The sequence below is a fragment of the Zalophus californianus genome, chromosome 6 (genome assembly GCF_009762305.2).
Source record: "Zalophus californianus isolate mZalCal1 chromosome 6, mZalCal1.pri.v2, whole genome shotgun sequence".
Lineage (NCBI taxonomy): Eukaryota > Metazoa > Chordata > Mammalia > Carnivora > Otariidae > Zalophus > Zalophus californianus.
The window spans coordinates 91,182,877-91,202,001 of NC_045600.1; the positions used below are offsets into that span (position 1 = coordinate 91,182,877).

Consider the following 19,125-nt stretch of genomic DNA (forward strand, 5'->3'; position numbering starts at 1 on the left):
AGCTAAGCCTGAAGAGCTGAGTGTTCTACCCAGTGAGAATTCTGATACCAGCTGTCCGAGACAAAAAATTTAAACAGAATGAGAAGGTATGTTTGGCCCCAACAGGGTCCTGGGAGAAACTAAAACAGTGCTTCTCAAACTTAATGTGCACACAAATCACTTGGAGAGCAAATGATGATTCCAAAGGTTGGGGGTTAGGGCCTGAAACTCAGCATTTCCAACCAGATCCAAAGTAATGCTGATGACCACACTGTGAGCACCAAAGCCAAATGCCCAAACCAAAAATGAGGCAAGTCCTGACCAGTGAGAACATCAGAGGACCAGGAATAGAGAAGCAGCCAAAAAAGGAGCAACACAGGCATGAGCTCTGGGGACAGACCAAGTTCCACTCCCTGCTTGTGGGATGGCCTTGGTCTTGTTGAATACAGTCCCATGAAGTACACTGACATGGTCTCTTTAGGAAGTCCCACTTTGAAATGCTGCTGGTGCTTCCTTCTCTAGTCAGTGGCTGGTGAAACTGCATGCACAGGCTTTGAAACCAGACAACCCTGAGTTCAAACCCCAGTTCCACTGCTTAGTAGGTGTATGGTCTTAAACTTGTTACGTAACCTGTCTGAACCTCAGTTTCCTTATCTCCAGACAGGCAGGCAACAGCCTCTCCATTACATGACCACAGTCAATGATTAAGTTCATGTATTCAGCAAGTAACAAATAACAGATGCTTCTATAAATAATAATACATAAAATAATGATGATAGTAAATAATAATAATAGTAATAGCAGAGCAATCTCTGAGTCAGGTGGCTTGGTATTAGGCTGAGTTCTGTCACACACTGGCTGTCTGGCTTTAGGGCAATGATTTGAGCCTTGGTTTCCTCCTTATAAAATGAGTGGATCGTAGACAGTCATGGAGGCCTTGCAGCATCACATTCCATGATCCTGTGATCAGTTTAGGGGCCAAAGTTGACAAAGTGGAAAAGGACAGGGGCAGACACTCAACTTGATGGCAATAAGGGGCCTTATTATATTTTTTTTCGAATTGCACAACAACTATCTTTTCCCAGAAACTGCTTTATTATTTTATTCCACATTCTGGGCAGCTACAAAGCACCAAGAAAAGAAACACTTATAAACATGGGTACTTGGAAATGAATGTGCTTAATCCTTTACATCTAAGGTCTTCAGGAGTTCATTACTTTTTTATAGAATTCCACAAAATATGTCGTTCACAAACTGCCCTTTTTACACACAAGAAGTGAGACAACTAACTAACAAAGGCACAGAATGGGAGAGTGGAATGAGCTCATAATGTGAAGATTTATATTTTGCAATAGACAGCTAACTTTGGGCCAGAAAAATGAGGCCCAGCAAACACATCTAACAACAGCCTGGAGAAAATCTGGTCTCTTCAAATATACCTCCAAAAAAAATTTTTTTTAATAATACATTCTAATCGTGCCATGGAGACTCCTCTAGCTAGCCTTCCACTTCCTCTTAAGCAGCCAGACTTCTTCCCCCTTCCAGGAAGTACCTTCCAAGGCAATAAGCGTGCCAAGGATCCACCATTTTTGTAACTGATTCCCTCCCTTCTCTCTTCCCAAGCATGTTGAGCTAGACAAAAGACTGCCCCTTCTCTCCATGGCCGTCGGGCTTCATGTCTTCCTCTCCCATTGGCAGGGTACTCTACTGGCCTTTAGTTCCTGTTCTGGGCTGCGTTGGCCAAAGAAATCTCACCACAAATGCTGGCCCTCTGCCTTCCAACAACAAGTTCCATCATTTTCTGTCTATCACTGCATGGTTCTCTGTATTCAGGGGCTAATGCAGCATTTCCCAGTGGTGTGACAAGGCACTAGTTCTGAGGCATATTAATAGGTGCTATATGAAAAATAAATAAATAGAAGTATAGTCATATAAGCGTGGGAAATGCTGGACTAAAATGAAATTAGAGACCATTTCATGTAGGACATCTCAGAGGCTTTAGGGAAATAATGTGGGATGTAAATCTCAAAGAGGAGGGTAGCTAAACCTTGATCAGAGAACTGTTTGGTTGGGGGAGGATCTGGAAGGGTTTTAGACCCATGCAATACCTATTAAAACAAGTGAACTTCTAGGACTCTTTCCATGACTTGTGTTTTCTACTTAGAAGCTAAAAGCAACTAAAAAGCATCAACAGAGCAAAATAAGTTATAAAGACAGAGAAAAATACATACCTGGTCAAAAATGCCCATGGCTAAAACAGGCAGTGATGTGTAGACAATGTTAAAAAGGGTAATAAACCACTGGTCATAAACAGTCTGAAAAGAAATAATATATCAGTGAGAAACACCATCCACAGAGGAATATTCCTTTTTAGGTTTTTGGGTTTAATAGCTCAATTTCCTGAGATAGATGAGAGTTTGATATTAGAGACAGACATGAGTTCTCCCCCAGGCTCTGTCTCTTATCAGCCCTGCTGCCTCAGTGGAATACTAGATCCCTCTAAACTTCAACTTCTTCATCTCTAAAATAAAGCCATGTTCTCCTTGCACAGTTGCAGTGGGATGAAAGGAGACCACATTTGCAGAACACCCAACACAACACTAGACACACAGAAGGCCCGAAACCCCATAGTGGGCTATTTCATTCTTCAGGTTTTCAGTGGCAAATGAACCTGTCAGCCCAACCCTGTGTTCAAATGGAGAGTTTTAAAAACAAAAAACAAAAAAAACAAAGGGAGAGTTTTTTTCTTGGGAATGGCTTAAAGCAAATGGAGCTAGCAGCTCAGTATACTGGGTATAAACAATTTAGACAATTAAAATATCCCCTAACACTTATATACAGTACTTCCTTGCAGGAGCCTCACTAAAAGTCAATGAGACATGTGAAACAGTTGTTATATCTCCAGCCTGTTGATAAGTACATAGAGATGTAGAAAGAAAATATAATAAATATTATAGAGCTTATCACATGCAAAGGCAAAAACTAAAACCTAAGTCTCCAGCTCATAACCAATGTCTGTTCTACCACTCTATCATCCATTCATCCATCCATTCATTCAATATTTGTCAAAAATCCATGATGTGCTAAGTACTAGGTTTTAGGCAATGGTAATTCAACATGCTATAATCAGATACAAATTCTTCATAAAATTTGCATGCTGATGGTGGCAAAAAACAGGCAATAAATAAGAATATATATATATATATATATATGATATGAGTAAGTGAATAGATAATAAATACTAGGGAGAAAAGATAGGAAATGTGAGAGGGCTGTAATTTTAATAAGGTTGACTGGAGAAAATCTCACTAAGAAGTGATATTTGGAAAAGATCTAAAGGAAATAAGGGATCAAATTATCAAATTATGCAGGTTTCTGGGACAGAAGCATTCCATACTGCAAGTAGAGCCCATGAGAAAACCCTGAGGAAAGATAGCATCTGTTCAGAGAACAGCAAGGCAGCCCAACTGGCTAGAGAAGAATGGCCTATAGGAAGAATAATGGATGTCAAAGGAATAAGGAGTTAGATCCTATATAGGTAACCATGGCTTATTCCCTAAGTGAGATGAGAAGACACTAGAGAATTCTGAGCAAAGGAACAACCTGATCTGATTTATATTTTAGCAGAATCACTCTGGATTCTTGTGCTGAGAACAGACTGAAGAGGGGCCGTGGTGGAAGCTGAGAAACCAATTAGGAGGCTAACACAGTGGCCAGATGGAAGAGGGAGGTGGCTGGGTCAGGTGACCAGTGGGCAGATGTGCTGAATTCTGAATATATTCTGAAGTACATGTTCTTCTTAGGGAAGTTCTGAAAGCAATGAGGAATCTTAAATGCAAATGTTGCAAACAGAGAAGCTAAAGGTAGATTCTATATAGTTATATAAATAAGGCAATCCATTAAATTATGTCCTGTGCATGTAGGTTATATCAAAGAGAAAATATTTTGGTGTCTTTATTGCTAAATCTGGATTTGGATTACCCTGTGTTCACGTCATTGTTTATTCTTGAAATGGGTGTATATTTGTTCAAGGAAAGGCGAAATGAAGGCCAGTTTTCTAAGACCAAATCTCAACCTGGACTGTTCTGTTGAAGTTCCACAGGTGGCTTTATTCAACACTGAATAAACCAGGCACTGTGAAATATACTGATTATTGTATTCTGAGCAAGGTTAGCCCTATGGGAAGAAGTAAGGAAGTAAGGACATTCCTGCTGTCAATCAATCATCTTGGGGGGGGAGCTCAAACTTAGGGCAGGAAAAAAATGAGAACGGAAAAGGGAAAAGGAGAAGTGGGGTAGATGAGAGAGGGAAAGAAGTTGTTTTACTCTTTTGTGTGTCTCAGAATTGAGGCCTGGTATCTGTGTAGGAAAGATCTGTTCAGCATCATTCTCTTTGAGGGTAGGTCAAAGCTAAGCAGAGAAGTTGAATTCTACCACCAATAGATAGCCGAGCTCGGATTTAGACAAGGCAGCATCATTAGGGACTATACTACCAAGAGGAGTAGGCTTATGACTCAAAATAACCACTTCTAATAACCAGTTTTGAAGTTCTCTAATTGATAATAATTCCCTTTTATAATTCTTTGAGTCCTATTAAACTGTATTCTTTGAGTTCATTTGAACGCTGCTGTAAGGGTTTGAAAAGGCATCCTACATCCTGTGATATGCTAGGTATTCAACAACTAGCTCTTAAAAAAAAAAAGTCCCTATATGTAGCATTTGCCAATTTCTCATTTGTAAATATTTCTCCCAGGGCTGTTTATGCAGTGATATCACTAAATGTGGAGTTGAGATGTACCATAGTACACCATTATATAGTATTTCCACCATATATATACATATACATATATATATATATATATATATCTCCAATAGACAATAAATAACCGCAAGTGCATAAATAGTAAAACATGGTAAAATAATTAGGAAGTGATGTGTTTTGAGTATTTATAAACTTTGTTTCTAATGTAATTTAAATTGTAAGTTGATATAATTCAATTTTTAATAGTGGTTGTGTTTAAACACTAGCTCACAATATTTCTCAAAATTAAACAATCAGCTCTTATGAATCAATGTGGGCCAGCTCTAGCATACCACAGCTTATGTCCATGCTTGTGGCAAAGTAATACAAAACAGCCACAGCCACCTGAAGGATCACAGACTTAATGTGGCAAGAGAGAACCTGCAGAAGGGCACAGTAGTATCCCAGAGTGTCAGGCAACCATGAAAAGAGACTGGAAGAGCCTGTCAGCATTCCTTGGGAACCCCTAGGGTACTTTAGCAGAGGTATCTGAAACAAGCCTGGATTTATGGTATTCATATAGGATAGGGGCATGTGCCATACAATTGATTCATACCAACTGTCCACTGAAGATAATGAAAAAGGTTGAGGAAAAACAAAGCACAGCACAGCACATCTTCATCAAAGCATCAATGAACTAACAATACAGCAGAAAATTGCCTGTTAAGATCAGGGAGAGAATTAGAACTTAAGAACTACTTCAAGGCCTAGGATAATGTTATCTTTCTCCACAGACTGTTTACTTCCTTCTACCAGCTGCTGAGGATGGGTTGAAGGCCTGACGTTTCGGAGGCCAGCCAGCTCTCCTGCCATAGTGCAGTCTGTGACCCTATTGCCAGGAGGCTTCCCTTGGCTCTCAGCCCAGAGTGGAACGTTCCATCAGGATCTCTACCCTTGATGGGCACTGAAACTTGTCCCTCTAGTCCTAGGAAACAACCAAAAGCAGATGATCACAGCCTTCTCCGTTGCCTCCTATAGAATATCAATAGTCCCAGGGCCTGTGGCTCAGAGCAGTACAAACTTCCAGGCTCCCGGCCCAGAGCAGGAATGGTAACAGGGTCCCAGATGCCAACTCTTTTCTACCCTAAGAGTACACCAAAACTGCAGCTTGGACTCTCTTTTCTTTGGACAAGCAAGGGTTCCACATCTTGATATACGTTCAGAATATCTGCACTTGTGCACCAGGAGACATAAGAAAATGCTCATAGCAGCTCTGGTTGTAATAGTCCCAAACCAGAAGCAACCCAAACATCCATCAGGAGTGGAATGGAGAAAGACACTGTAGTATACTGATATAATAGAATACTATAGAATAATGAAAAGCAAGGAACTAAAAAACCATGAGTGAATTAAAAAAAAAAAAAAGTATGAGGCACTTCTCCAAAGAAGACATACAAATGGCTAACAGACACATGAAAAAATGTTCATCATCATTAGCCATCAGGGAAATTCAAATCAAAACCACATTGAGATACCACCTTACACCAGTTAGAATGGCAAAAATGGACAGGGAAAGAAACAACAAATGTTGGAGAGGTTGTGGAGAAAGGGGAACCCTCTTACACTGTTGGTGGGAATGCAAGTTGGTACAGCCACTTTGGAAAACAGTGTGGAGGTGCCTCAGAAAATTAAAAAGAGAGCTACCCTATGACCCAGCAATTGCACTCCTGGGTGTTTACCCCAAAGACACAGATGTAGTGAAGAGAAGGGCCACATGCACCCCAATGTTCATAGCAGCCATGTCCACAATAGCCAAACTGTGGAAAGAGCTGAGATGTCCTTCAACAGACGAATGGATAAAGAAGATGTGGTCCATATATACAATGGAATATGACTCGGCCATCAGAAAGGATGAATACCCAACTTTTACATCAACATGGATGGGACTGGAGGAGATTATGCTCAGTGAAATAAGTCAAGCAGAGAAAGTCCATTATCATAAAGTTTCACTTATTTCTGGAACATGAGGAATAGCATGGAGGACATTAGGAGAAGGAAGGGAACAATGAAGGGGGGGGAGATCGGAGGGCGAGATGAACCGTGAGAGACTATGGACTCCGAGAAACAAACTGAGGGTTTTGGAGGGGAGGGGGGAGCGGGGTGGGGGGATGGGTTAGCCTGGTGATGGGTATTAAGGAGGGCACGTACTGCGTGGAGCACTGCGTGTTATACGAAAACAATGAATCGTGGATCACTACATCAAAAACTAATGATGTATTGTATGGTGACTAACATAATGTAAGAAAATAAAATTTAAAAAAATGTATAATGTTGAGCTAAAGAAGCCAAAGAAGTAGGATTCCATATTAATAAAATTTTAAAATGTGTCACTCTGCTCTGTGTTGTTTAGGGATTCATGCTCATATGGAAAAGATATAAAACAAAGCCACAAAGTGATTATAAAATGTCTAGAGGTAGGTAACCATTACCTCTAGACGGCTGGAAAAAGAGCATGACTGAGAAAAGGCAAGAAGAGCTTTGGGGGTTTGGCAATGTTCTGTTTCTCGCAGTAGATTATGGCTACATAGGTACTCATTTTACAACAATTTGTTAAACTGACACTTATGTATTATGTACTCTGTAGATTAGTTACATACAATAAAAAAGGGAAATATGTGGCCTTCTTAGTCATTGCCTGGTGAGACTTAGGACAGTGGGAGGATTTTTAAAATCCTGACACTCATATTACACCCCAGGCCAATTAAGTCGGTATCTTTTGGGGTTGGGATGATCCAGGCACTGGTAGTTTAAAAAATTTTTCCGGGTAATTCCACTGTGAAGCCAAGATTGACAATTTCACTTGCCCCTATCCAAAAAAAAAAAAAAAAGCTGACACAAATCTTCAACAATTTGATGATGGCATCTGACTTTCGGGGATTCCTCCAATACATCAATTCATGTCACAATTACAGTTTGAAAAATTTTCTAATGGAGAAGCAGTAAGACTGAAGTCTTGTAGCCCCAAGCAGAACCTAATGCTATCAAATCACTTCTTCCTCCACCATTCAGCTGCCACTCACTGAGAAGAGATGATTTCAGGTATTAGGAAGGAAGAAAGAATCTGGGAAATTATGGCATGAGGAGCTGATGGTCTGGCACAAAGTGCCATCATCACTGCAAACATGTTAGCATTAAAACCTACAGTTATTTGGCAGCAGCATTTGCAAGTTGGTACTCCGATTTGAAACCTCATTTCACAACTGGAACAAGAGAGGACAGGAAGGGAAAAGTCAGTAAAAATAAAGTTTAAATGAGTTTTTGCAATTTCTTGGAAGTGTTGTTACTGCCACTCGGAATCATAATAACAAAAAGAAAACTAGCTGATCCTTACTGAGCACCTGCTATGTGCCAGGCACTATTTTAAGGGCTTAACATATACTGACTCCTTAAATCTTCACAACAACCCTATGGGGTTGGTACTATTAGCAGCCCTCAATGTAAATATGGGGAAACTGAGGCCCATACAACCTGTTAGGAGATTGCCCAATGTCATGCCTGTAACACAAAGATTTTTGAAGCATGGCCTAGGGAACTTTCAGGGGATCCTCATGTCAAGACTATTTTCACAATGATAGTAAGCAGTTACCTATATTCCCTTTTTACTCTCATTCTCCCATGAGTGTCTAGGACCCGTGATGTCATAACCAACTGGATACAGAAGCAGATATGAGAACCCGGCTGCCTCCTACTGTGCCAAATAGTAAGAGATTAAGTATTAAAAAATACCACCCTTGGGGGGTGCCTGGGTGGCTCAGGCGGTTAAGTATCTGTAGCTCAGGCCATGATCTCTGGGTCCTGAGATAGAGTCCTGCATCGGGCTCTCTGCTCACCAGGGAGTCTGCTTCTCTCTCTCTCTCTCTCTCTCTCTTCCCCTCTACCCCTCCCCACTGCTCATTCTCTCTCTCAAATAAATAAAATCTTTTTTTAAAAAAATGCCACTCTTCTCACTAACTTAGTTTTTGTTTTGGAAAATACAATTTTTTTCTCATTAAAATATGCCATTTGGGTAAACATGTCATGGGTTCATTATTTTTTAATGAATCAATAAGGAAATGTTTAAATGTTTTCTCCACTTTAATTTCTAATATGGTAAATATTGATAGATAGGATCCTAAGCTCACAAAGGTTTGAGAAGCGCTGGCTGAGCAAGTGTCAGGACCAAGTTCCAGCCTTGGTACCCTGACCTCAGCATTCACAACACTGACCACTACATGAAACCGCCTCTCTCAATCAGTGGTATCATTTGCAAGTTTCCTTAAAGGCTGTTTTCTTATATAGTTGAGAGTATACAAGAAATACAATTTGCATGCTGGATATTTCATTTAAAACAATACCACCGACATTGACCCACGCCCAAAGTCTCCGATGGACATGGGATGAAATCCACACTCCACCACAGCCTATAGTGTTTCTGGATCCCACACCTGCCCACCTCTTTGGCTTCACTCAGTGCCCTCCCTCCCTCCCTCCCTCTGCTTCACTGATTATCTTTCTCTAGGACCAGGCTCATTCCTACCTCAGGAGATTTGCACTTGCTATGCCCTTTACCTAGAATACTTTAATCTCAGAGTATTCATATGAAAGTTTCCTCTGAACACTCAGCTCACAGCTCCAATGTTACCTTCTCAAGGACACTTTTTTACGTTACCCCATTCTTTCTTAATAACAATTCTGAAATTATCTTGCTGATTTACTTCTTTATTATCTGCCTTTATCCCACTAGGATACAGTCTCCATGAAACAGACTTACTCACATCTGTAACTACAGTGCCTAGAGCAGTGTCAGCCAACAGTAGGTGCTCTATAAATATTTGTTGAATTATTTTACACAACTCTTTGTAAATGTTACATACTTAACTTGCTACTAGATGTTGCCTTGAGGATGTGCCACAGCTCCTCAAACTCAGTATGTCCAGACCTGAACTCCTTCTCACACCCCTTTAACCAGGCCCTCTTCCTATGTTCCCTATATCAGTTTCTGACTCTGCTATACTCATCCCAGAACCCAAGCCAGAAAGCTAATATTTCTCCCTCTCTCCAACACCCCACATCAAATTAATCCCCAAATTCCACTGCAATAACCATGCCAGATAGTTTCTATTTCTGCCCAGGCCTTCTTTACCTCTGTGACTTTCCTCTTGATGTCCTCCCTGCCGGGATGCCAATCTTCTTACTCCTTACCTGCTTCACTGTGATTGATCCTTGAAGGGTCAGCCCAGGGACAGAGCTTCCAGGAAGCCTTTCTGAGCCCTGCCCACTCCTACCCTCTAGGCTTGGGTTCTACGCCACTCCTTGGTGGTCCCATAACATTCACACCTCACTGCTTCATAATTATCAACTTGCAATTATTTATGTGCTTGTTTTTAGCCCCATCCCACTAGGCTGCAAGCTCCTTGGGAGCAGATTATAGGATTTATTCATCTGTTGGGACCCAAGAACCTACCTCAGTGCCTGGCACATGGCAAGCATTCAACACAAGGATGCTGGGGTCCTAAGTAAGCATAAGGGCACTGGAGTCGGAAGAAAGAACTGTGTAAGATACTCAGTCTCTCTGAGTCTTAGGTTCTTAGGTTATAAAGTGAGGATTTGAGGGAGGCCTTTAGTGTTCAATGAAATGAATAAATGCCCGTACAGCAGCATCTGACAAACAGTGCTCAGTTAGTGAACACCTTTATTATGTATGGAAGGCAGGGAAGGAAGGAGAGAGGGTGGAAGAGGCAGGGGGAAAAAGGAGGGAAGGCGGGAGGAAGGAGCATGCAAGGATCCAAGCTTCAAGTGGTACACTTAACGGATAGAGAAAAAGATGTATTTCTCTACTAATAGTTTTTATGAAAATGCAATTCTTTATTGCTACAACTATTTATTTTTATAATAAGCTACTATATTAATGAAATAAGCAGAAAATTAGAGAACAAGATTTAAGGAAAACTGAATATCTTGATATAGTTAAGCATTTTCATCGTGAAAATTTAATTATATCAATCACTCTTCTAGTTTTGCCTCAGGTTCTACGAAAATGTGTTAACCTGAGTTATTCACCTTAAGAATAAAAAAACACTGGGGCACCTGGGTGGCTCAGTTCGTTAAGCGTCTGCCTTCGGCTCAGGTCATGATCTCAGGGTCCTGGGATCGAGCCCCGCATCAGGCTCCCTGCTCAGTGGGGAGCCTGCTTCTCCCTCTCCCGCTCCCCTGCTTGTGCTCTGTCAAATAAATAAATAAAATCTTTTAAAAAAATAAAATTAAAAAAAGAATAAAAAAACACATTTCTGGGTTATGTGCATTGGTTTGACATAGTTTAGAGGCTTTAGGGGCTTCCACAAACAAAGTCACAAGCAGTATTTCTTCTACAACAGACTTCTTCCTCTCCTTGTAAGAGGTCTCCAACTACTCAAATAGTTATTTTACTTCTCCTTAAGGCCCTTATATAACCTCAGAAAGTTTTTAAGGCCCCCTCTGGTGACTAGGCCCAGCTGGAAGGGGCACACTAGCCCAGATGATGACCCACGAGGAACCTATCCCAGCTTCTCCCCTTCTTGTCATGCTCAAGCCCTCTACCACCTACCTCCACCACCTCCATCTCAAACACACATGCACCCACATGTAGATTGACCAGATGCCCCAAAGAGATTGGAGGGGCAGAGGAAGGAGGGAAAATGATTTTTCTGGAGCCTCTGGTTTAGGAAGCATTCTGGCCTGAGACTAGACCAGTCAAATGGTGGCAGCACTCTGACTTTGGGTGACTCAAATAGTTTATATAAACAAAAGACATCCAAAAAAGTATTTGTCCTAAGCCCCTTGTACTCCTAGGGGTAGCCATTACCACCCCCCACACTTCCAAATTTTCTTTTCCCATCACCAATATTCTGAATAAAAGAGAAAAGTCATGCTCCTGCGAGATACCACACATCTGTTTGGAACTGTGTAAGTAGCCCTTCACAGATCAGAAAAAAAGGAAGAGAAGATTTCCCCATTTTTCCAACTTCACTGTTTTACTATTTAAGGAAAGCTCCTCCTCGCTCACTTCTTTGTGGGAGCAATTTATCAACTTTATCAACCCTTTTAGATAGAGTAAAAATACTCCAGCTACAAATTACAATCTAACAGCTTGAGGAACACAAAATCTATGATTTATAGAATACCATGTTTAAATAAACCCTAAGACTCAAACAGTTACAAAGGGCTTTCCACTCAGACCACTGGCTTAGCTCCTTATTCAAATGACAGGATGGACTACCTCTTTGGAGACACGTACCACCCGCCCCCCCCCCCCTTTACTGTGTGTTGTAGCAAAAAACTATACAGTGATATTTTTCTTTTTGGCCTTAAAAAACATTTGTCATTTAAAGAAAACACATTGTGGAATAAATATGAGGTGCTCAGTCGCAGCACATCTGTTCCTGATTTGTGTAATTAACAGAAACCCACTAGCAGGAGCCAGGAGGAATGGCCCCTGCCTGAGCACCCACCCCTCCCTGGGTTTTCCATAGAGCACATCTGGAAGGCAAGGGGGAGAGGAACTGCCATGCCAGGTTGAGAAGGACTCACAGGTAACCACATCCATGAAGTCATCAAACCCTAGAGATTAGTCGCACTCTTTCAGGTCACTTTCCAAATTTTTCATTGTGAGTTTTCTTATATTGCTTGACAGAACTAAAGTTTTTCTGGACTTGACAAGATAATTGTTTCCATATCACAGCAGAATTTAAAAAAAAATACACAGCCCTGTATCTCACTGACAATGATAAATTGTCATCAGATAATATCATCCCACAAGTACATAGTGCCAGTAGTTACATAGTTTAAAACATGAATTTCCTAAATAGGGCTTCAACCAATCGTGGGTTGTTTTTGTTTTTTTTGTTTTTTTGTTTTTTGGTTCTGTCCCCAGTGGGGGACAGTTCATATTTATTAAAAATCCTGAGGTTATAGGGTGCTTTTAAAGTAAGTTGCTCATATAAATAGTGCACACAAGCCCACAGTGGATTCCATGAAAATCATGCAGGCTTTGATAACAGATTGGGATAAGACATGACCTCAAAAAGGGTCCATGGTTCAGTCTAGAGACTTCTCTGACCTTTATCCAAACCCCTCTAGTCCAGAAATCTTGTTGGAAGTCTTACCAGGACAGATTATATTTAAATTCTCTCTTAGTGGCAGTTTGGTAGGAGGGTTTGCTGGCCAAAAAAAAAATGGCTTCAAGCTTCCAGATGATTCCAGGAGATAGTCTGCCCTTTCTAAGGACCTAATCTATGGGAAGCCCCCCACCCCCAAGACATTAGCTCTCTCTCAGTAAGAGTGTATTTTCTCCTCATAGTCCTTTTGCACCAAGCATTGTGGGATGTTTCTCCTTTAGATACCAAATAAAGCAAACACTTGCCTGATTAGGGGTTGGGCGAAAACTTTTTTTTTTTTTTTTTTTTTTTTTTTTAGGAAGATATAGCCATTCTCTCTTCCAAGTCTGTGACAACTGTAGTGGCCACTTATCAAGCAGAGTAGAGGGAGCACTGAAGAGAGAGTTAGAAAACATGGGTTCCAGTCCCAGCCTTGCACACCACTGATGCTCAGATCTTGCAGGAGTCAGGCTCCTCCTCTGTAAGAGGGACTGGACTCAATATCTCTGACATTCCCTGACAGAGCAAAGATTCTAGATTTCGACAAAACAAATACTTTTTGTTCTGTGTCCCAGCTGTTTCTCCAAAGAAAGTCCACCCAGCAAAGCAAGCGAAAGGGGTATGGTCCCTCCCAAGGAGATTCTTTCCCCATGTGTCCCAAAGCAACCACAACAGAGGTTAGTGCCCTGAAATTAACCAGGAGAAGGTCCACAAACCAAGTACAACCCAGCCTGGATTACATCATCATTCATCTGAGATGTCCTAAGGCCATCACCATCTGACAGGCAATGAACGGTTCCACCCTCCAGCCCCTTGGAGCATCACACACCATAGCTGGATTGACTTGCACATCTGCCCTAGCCCACCTACCAAGATGGGGCATTGACGGGAATCTCCTGGAGCTATCATCGAGAATAAGAGTCTGCATAAAATTCACCAGGTCCCCAGAGACAGGCCAACGTAGTAAAGATATAGCACATGTCACTTCATTAAGAAATTTTTTTAAAGATTTTATTTATTTGAGAGAGAGAGAATGAGAGATAGAGAGCACGAGAGGGAAGAGGGTCAGAGGGAGAAGCAGACTCCCTGCTGAGCAGGGAGCCCGACGCGGGACTCGATCCCAGGACTCCAGGATCATGACCGGAGCTGAAGGCAGTCGCTCAACCAACTGAGCCACCCAGGCGCCCCATTAAGAAATTAAACTGATGTTTTTAAAAGTCAACATTGTGTCTAAGAAAGCACAATCTGTTTACATTTTATCAGATATTTTCAGCTGCAGAGTAGATTATTTCAAAGCAATCTGTTGAGAGGTGCAGGAAAGAAGTATCAAAGTGCTATGAATCATGCTGGGATTAGACAGGGTTGGCCCCAAGACACGGCTCATCCATGACAAATTTAATTCAAAAAAACTCTTGGTGGAAAAATCCTTATTTTCTACCAAAGGTGACTACTCAACATCAGTTTCACATCTATGAAAACAAAATTGTTTCCAGACTGTAAGTTCCCTGAAGGCAGGAACTGCATTCCTCTGGTTCATTCTGGTGTCCTTGGAAAGTACTTGGCCCTAAACTGGCCCTCAGTTTATTCTTGTTAAATGAACGAGAATTCAAAGACTCTAGGTTGTGTGTCAGAGGATGTGTGTGTGAGTCTCACTCCTGTCAAGATTGGACAGACAAGTGATTGGGGATCAGGACTGCTAAGGAAGGGTCTCTAAATACATGCTTATTCCTGAATCTGCCAGGCTCTAGAGTTTTTATCACTACTGGCTGCATTTCTCTGTGGAGCATTCAGTTTCACTGAAGCAACTTAGGGGAGGGATGGCAGGGGTAGAAAGACCTCAGATGGCCTACTTTCATTAACAGACTGAAACTAAGTGGTTATTCAGTGGGCTTTAAGAGCTACGAAAGCCTGGTCACCCAACACATGGCTTTGAAGGCCAATGCCAGCTAAATAATTTCAACAGGGGGTGAGGGGAAAAAAAGCATCACTGCAAAAATGTCCCCTATTCAAATATTCTCATTATCTGTAGCCTAGTGTCTCCCAAATATGCTGTTGTCTTTTCAGTTGCCTCATTTATAGCATACTGTCTTTGGAAAAAAAGGGCTAAGAAAAAAAGCCAAAGTTACACTTGTCACTGATCAGGACCTTCTAGTGAAAGACGGAATGGAAAAGAAACAACAATCCCTACCATTTCAAGATCCACATCCATGTTACCCTCACAGCCAGTCCCTGGATTGCTAGCACACCAGGGCACACTCATGTGGGTGGGGCTGGGAAACACCAGAGTCTCCACCGTCAGAGTGGCATAACACCTGTTCTGTAAGACATGTCTTCCTGTACACAATACTGTTAAGTAAGGTCTCCCCGTCGCCAAAGCCATGCAGTTTTTTAAAAGGGTTTCTGAATAATTTGATTTTTATTAAGTTCAGTTAGCCACTGTATAGTACATCGTTAGTTTTTGTTGCAGTGTTCAATGATTCATTAGTTGCGTATGACACCCAGTGCTCGTCACAACACATGCCTTCCTTAATCCCCATTACCTTGTTACTCCATCCCTCCACACCCCCTCCCCTCTGAAACCCTCAGTTTGTTTGCAAGGGTCCACAGTCTCTCGTGGTTTGTCTTCCTCTCTGATTTCTCCCCCTTCAGATTTCCCTCCCTTCCCCTATGGTCCTCTGTGCTATTGCTTATGTTCCACATGAGTGAAACCATATGATAGTTGTCTTTCTCTGCTTGACTTACTTCACTTAGCATAATCCCCTCCAGTTCCATCCATACCGATGCAAATGGTGGGTATTCGTCCTTTCTGATGGCTAAGGAATATTCCACTGTATACATGAACCTTTATCCATTCATCTGTTGAAGGGCATCTCAGCTCCTTCCACAGTTTGGCTATTGTGGACATCGCTGCTATAAACATTGGGGTGCATGTGCCTCTGTGTCTTTGGGGTAAATACCTAGCAGTGCAATTGCTGTGTTGCAGGGTAGCTCTATTTTTAACATCATGAGGAATCTCCATACTGTTTTCCAGAGTGGCTGCACCAGCTTGCATTCCCACCAACCATGTAGGAGGGTTCCTCTTTCTCCACATCCTTGCCAACATTTGTTGTTTCCTGTTTTGTTAATTTTTGCCATTCTAAATGGTGTAAGGTGGTCTCTCACTGTGGTTTTGATTTTTATTTCCCTGATGGCTAGTGATGTTGAGCATTTTTTTCATGTGTCAGCCATTTGTATGTCTTCTTTGGATAAGTGTCTTTTCATGTCTCCTGCCCATTTTTTGACTGGGTTTTTTTTTTTTTTTTTTTGAGTGTTGAGTTTGAGAAGTTCTTTATAGATCTTGGATATCAGCCCTTTATCTGTAATGTCATTTTCAAATATCTTTTCCCATTCCATGGGTTGCCTCTTAGTTTTGTTGACTGTTTCCTTTGCTGTGCAGAAGCTTTTTATAAAAAGTTTCTGCTTTTTATCTTTTATCAAGATAAAAGTTCTTTATCTTGATCTTTAGCTTGTTCATTTTTTATTTTGCTTCACTAGCCTTTGGAGATGTATCTTGAAAGAAGTTGCTGTGGCCAATGTCGAAGAGGTTACTGCCTATGTTCTCCTTTAGGATTTTGATGGATTGAAGTCTTTCATCTATTTTGAGTTTATCGTTGCGTATGGTGTAAGAAAACGGTCCAGTTTCATTCTTCTATATGTAGCTGTCCAATTTTCCCAGCACCACTTATTGAAGAGACTTTTTTCCATTGCATATTTTTTCCTGATTTGTCAAAGATTAGTTGACCATAGAGTTGAGGGTACATTTCTGGAGTCTCTATTCTGTTCCATTGGTCTATGTGTCTGTTTTTGAGCCAATATCATGCTGTCTTGGTGATCACAGCCTTGTAATATAGCTTGAAGTCAGGCAACATGATGCCCCAGCTTTGTTCTTCTTTTTCAACATTCCCTTGGCGATTCAGGGTCTTTTCTGATTCCACACAAATTTTAGGACTGTTTGTTCCAGCTCCTTGAAAAATGCCAATGGTATTTTAATAGGGATGGCACTGAAAGTATAGATTGCTCTGGGCAGCATAGACATTTTAACAATGTTTATTCTTCCAATCCATGAGCATGGAATGTTTTTCCATCTTTTTGTGTCTTCCTCAATTTCTTTCATAAGTGTTCTGTAGTTTCTAGAGTATAGATCCTTTACCTCTTTGGTTAGGTTTATTCCTAGGTATCTTATGGTTTTTGTTGCTATTGTACATGGAATTGATTCCTTAATTTCTCTTTCTACAGTTACATTGTTAGTGAATAGAAAAGGAACTGATTTCTGGGCATTGATTTTGTATCCTGCCACATTGCTGAATTGCTGTATGAGTTCTACTAATTTGGGGGTGGAGTCTTTTGGGTTTTCCACATAAAGATATCATGTCATCTGTGAAGAAAGAGTTTGACTTCTTCTTTGCCAATTTGGATGCCTTTTCTTTTTGTTGTCTGATTGCTGATGCTAGGACTTCTAGCACTATGTTGAACAATAGTGATGAGAGTGGTCATCCCTGTCATGTTCCTGACCTTAAGGGAAAAGGTCTCAGCTTTTCCCCATTGATAATGATATTTGCTGTGGGCTTTTCATAGATGATTTTTATGATATTGAGGAATGTTCTCTCTATCCCTATACTCTGAAGAGTTTTAATCAGGAACGGATGTTGTATTTTGTCAAATGCTTTTTCTGCATCAGTTGAGAGGATCATATGGTTCTGAATGAGCTGGTTTTAAATGGAATTGTAGAAATTAAAATGAGATTTCAAATTCAGCTAACCTTTAGGTCATTTGGAAAGAGTTCAGGTAGGAGGGGAGGGTTTTCTTCCTGCTCCTCTGCAGTCTCACACCCTTACACAAGTCAGCCCCTAAATCCCTGCAGGGTAGGGAGAGTTCACACCTTCAGACTTCCACTCAATTTTGAAAATATCCATAGGCTCCCTCGAGATTTATTGAGCCCCTGAAGTCATCCCAGATCCTCACACATTTCTCCTTTTCCCATGTTCTCATGTTAACCTCCATTACAGTCTTCCATTGGACCTATTTATCCGTTTCTTCACTTCCTAAATGAGAAAATAAGTTCCAAGTGGGTAGGACACTTGACCTACTTGACCTATTCATTTCTGTTTTCTCTTCCCAAGTTGGTAAACAAGTATTCCTATTAGCAATTTAACAATGTTGTGTGACTCACAGATATGGGCAAGGAATGGATTAATCAACTTAAAATATCAACAACTTAAATGTTCATACAATCAGAAGAGTGAAATGATTTATAATAAATCCATATTTCAGAATATCATTAAGAAAAATAACATTTTTTAAAGAATGTAAAACCAGAGGTGTTTCTCAAAATGTAGTAAGTTTTTTTTGAAACAAGAAAGATACAAAGAGTATGGTCTCCAATATATAAAAGGTGATACATATTCATACATAATTATTTTTATAATCAGGAAAAAACTGAGGGTATTGGAGAAGACTACAGAAGTTTAAATGTAAACTCCCCACTTTAGCATACGAAAAAAGGCTATTTTGTCCCCTGGACTAGAGTTAATTTAAAAAACAGAAATTTTTGAAAGGGAGAAACATATAAATAGCTTATTCCTATGGGGATAGTATTTTTAGCATCATTTTGTCCTTCCTACATCTTCCTGCTTCCAAAACACTGGAAGCAGGGTGATGTCAGATTTTGCAACTGTTGCTGTAGACAGAATTTCCCAAAGTGGATTCTGTATGGCATCTGTTCTAAGGACATTATGCATGTTGCTTGGAAAAGTGGGGTTCCATGCCAAATGAGTTTGGGTAATAATACCAAATCTCATTGACTCTAACACACTATTTATTCTGACATCATTATTGTTGCCAAGATTAGATCACATGGGGAATCTAACATTCTCATAAAACTAAGGCAGCAAAGGGCTGAATCTTTAGTGTAAAAGTAAAGGAAGAACAAATCTTCATGCTCAGAGGGACCACCTATGTGAACCATGGCACTAGCTCAAAGGAAGAGACAAAAAATTTCTCCTGAAAATTTGAACCATAAATGGTATTCACCAGAGTTTGCAATTCAAAGTCAAAAAAAATCCTGGAACAGAGAAAGAGGTCTCAGTTAGGGAGTATCCCCAGAAAACTGGCAGAAGCCACAGAAATGCTCTCTGAAAAAAAAAAAAAAGTGACTTCAGGAGTGATGTCATCAAGATGGCAATGCAGGTCATCTGCA

General features: G+C 40.7%; 1 protein-coding gene across 3 annotated transcripts in view; it reads right to left on the reverse strand.

Moving 5' to 3' along the window:
* Nucleotides 1-19,125, reverse strand: part of ATP8B4 (ATPase phospholipid transporting 8B4 (putative)) — a 288,632-nt gene that overhangs the window by 17,070 nt on the left and 252,437 nt on the right. For all 3 annotated transcript variants that reach the window (XM_027572559.2, XM_027572558.2, XM_027572557.1), the window contains one exon: nucleotides 2,211-2,294. In XM_027572559.2, coding sequence (XP_027428360.1) covers nucleotides 2,211-2,294 — 84 coding nt within the window. The remainder of the gene's footprint in view (nucleotides 1-2,210; nucleotides 2,295-19,125) is intronic.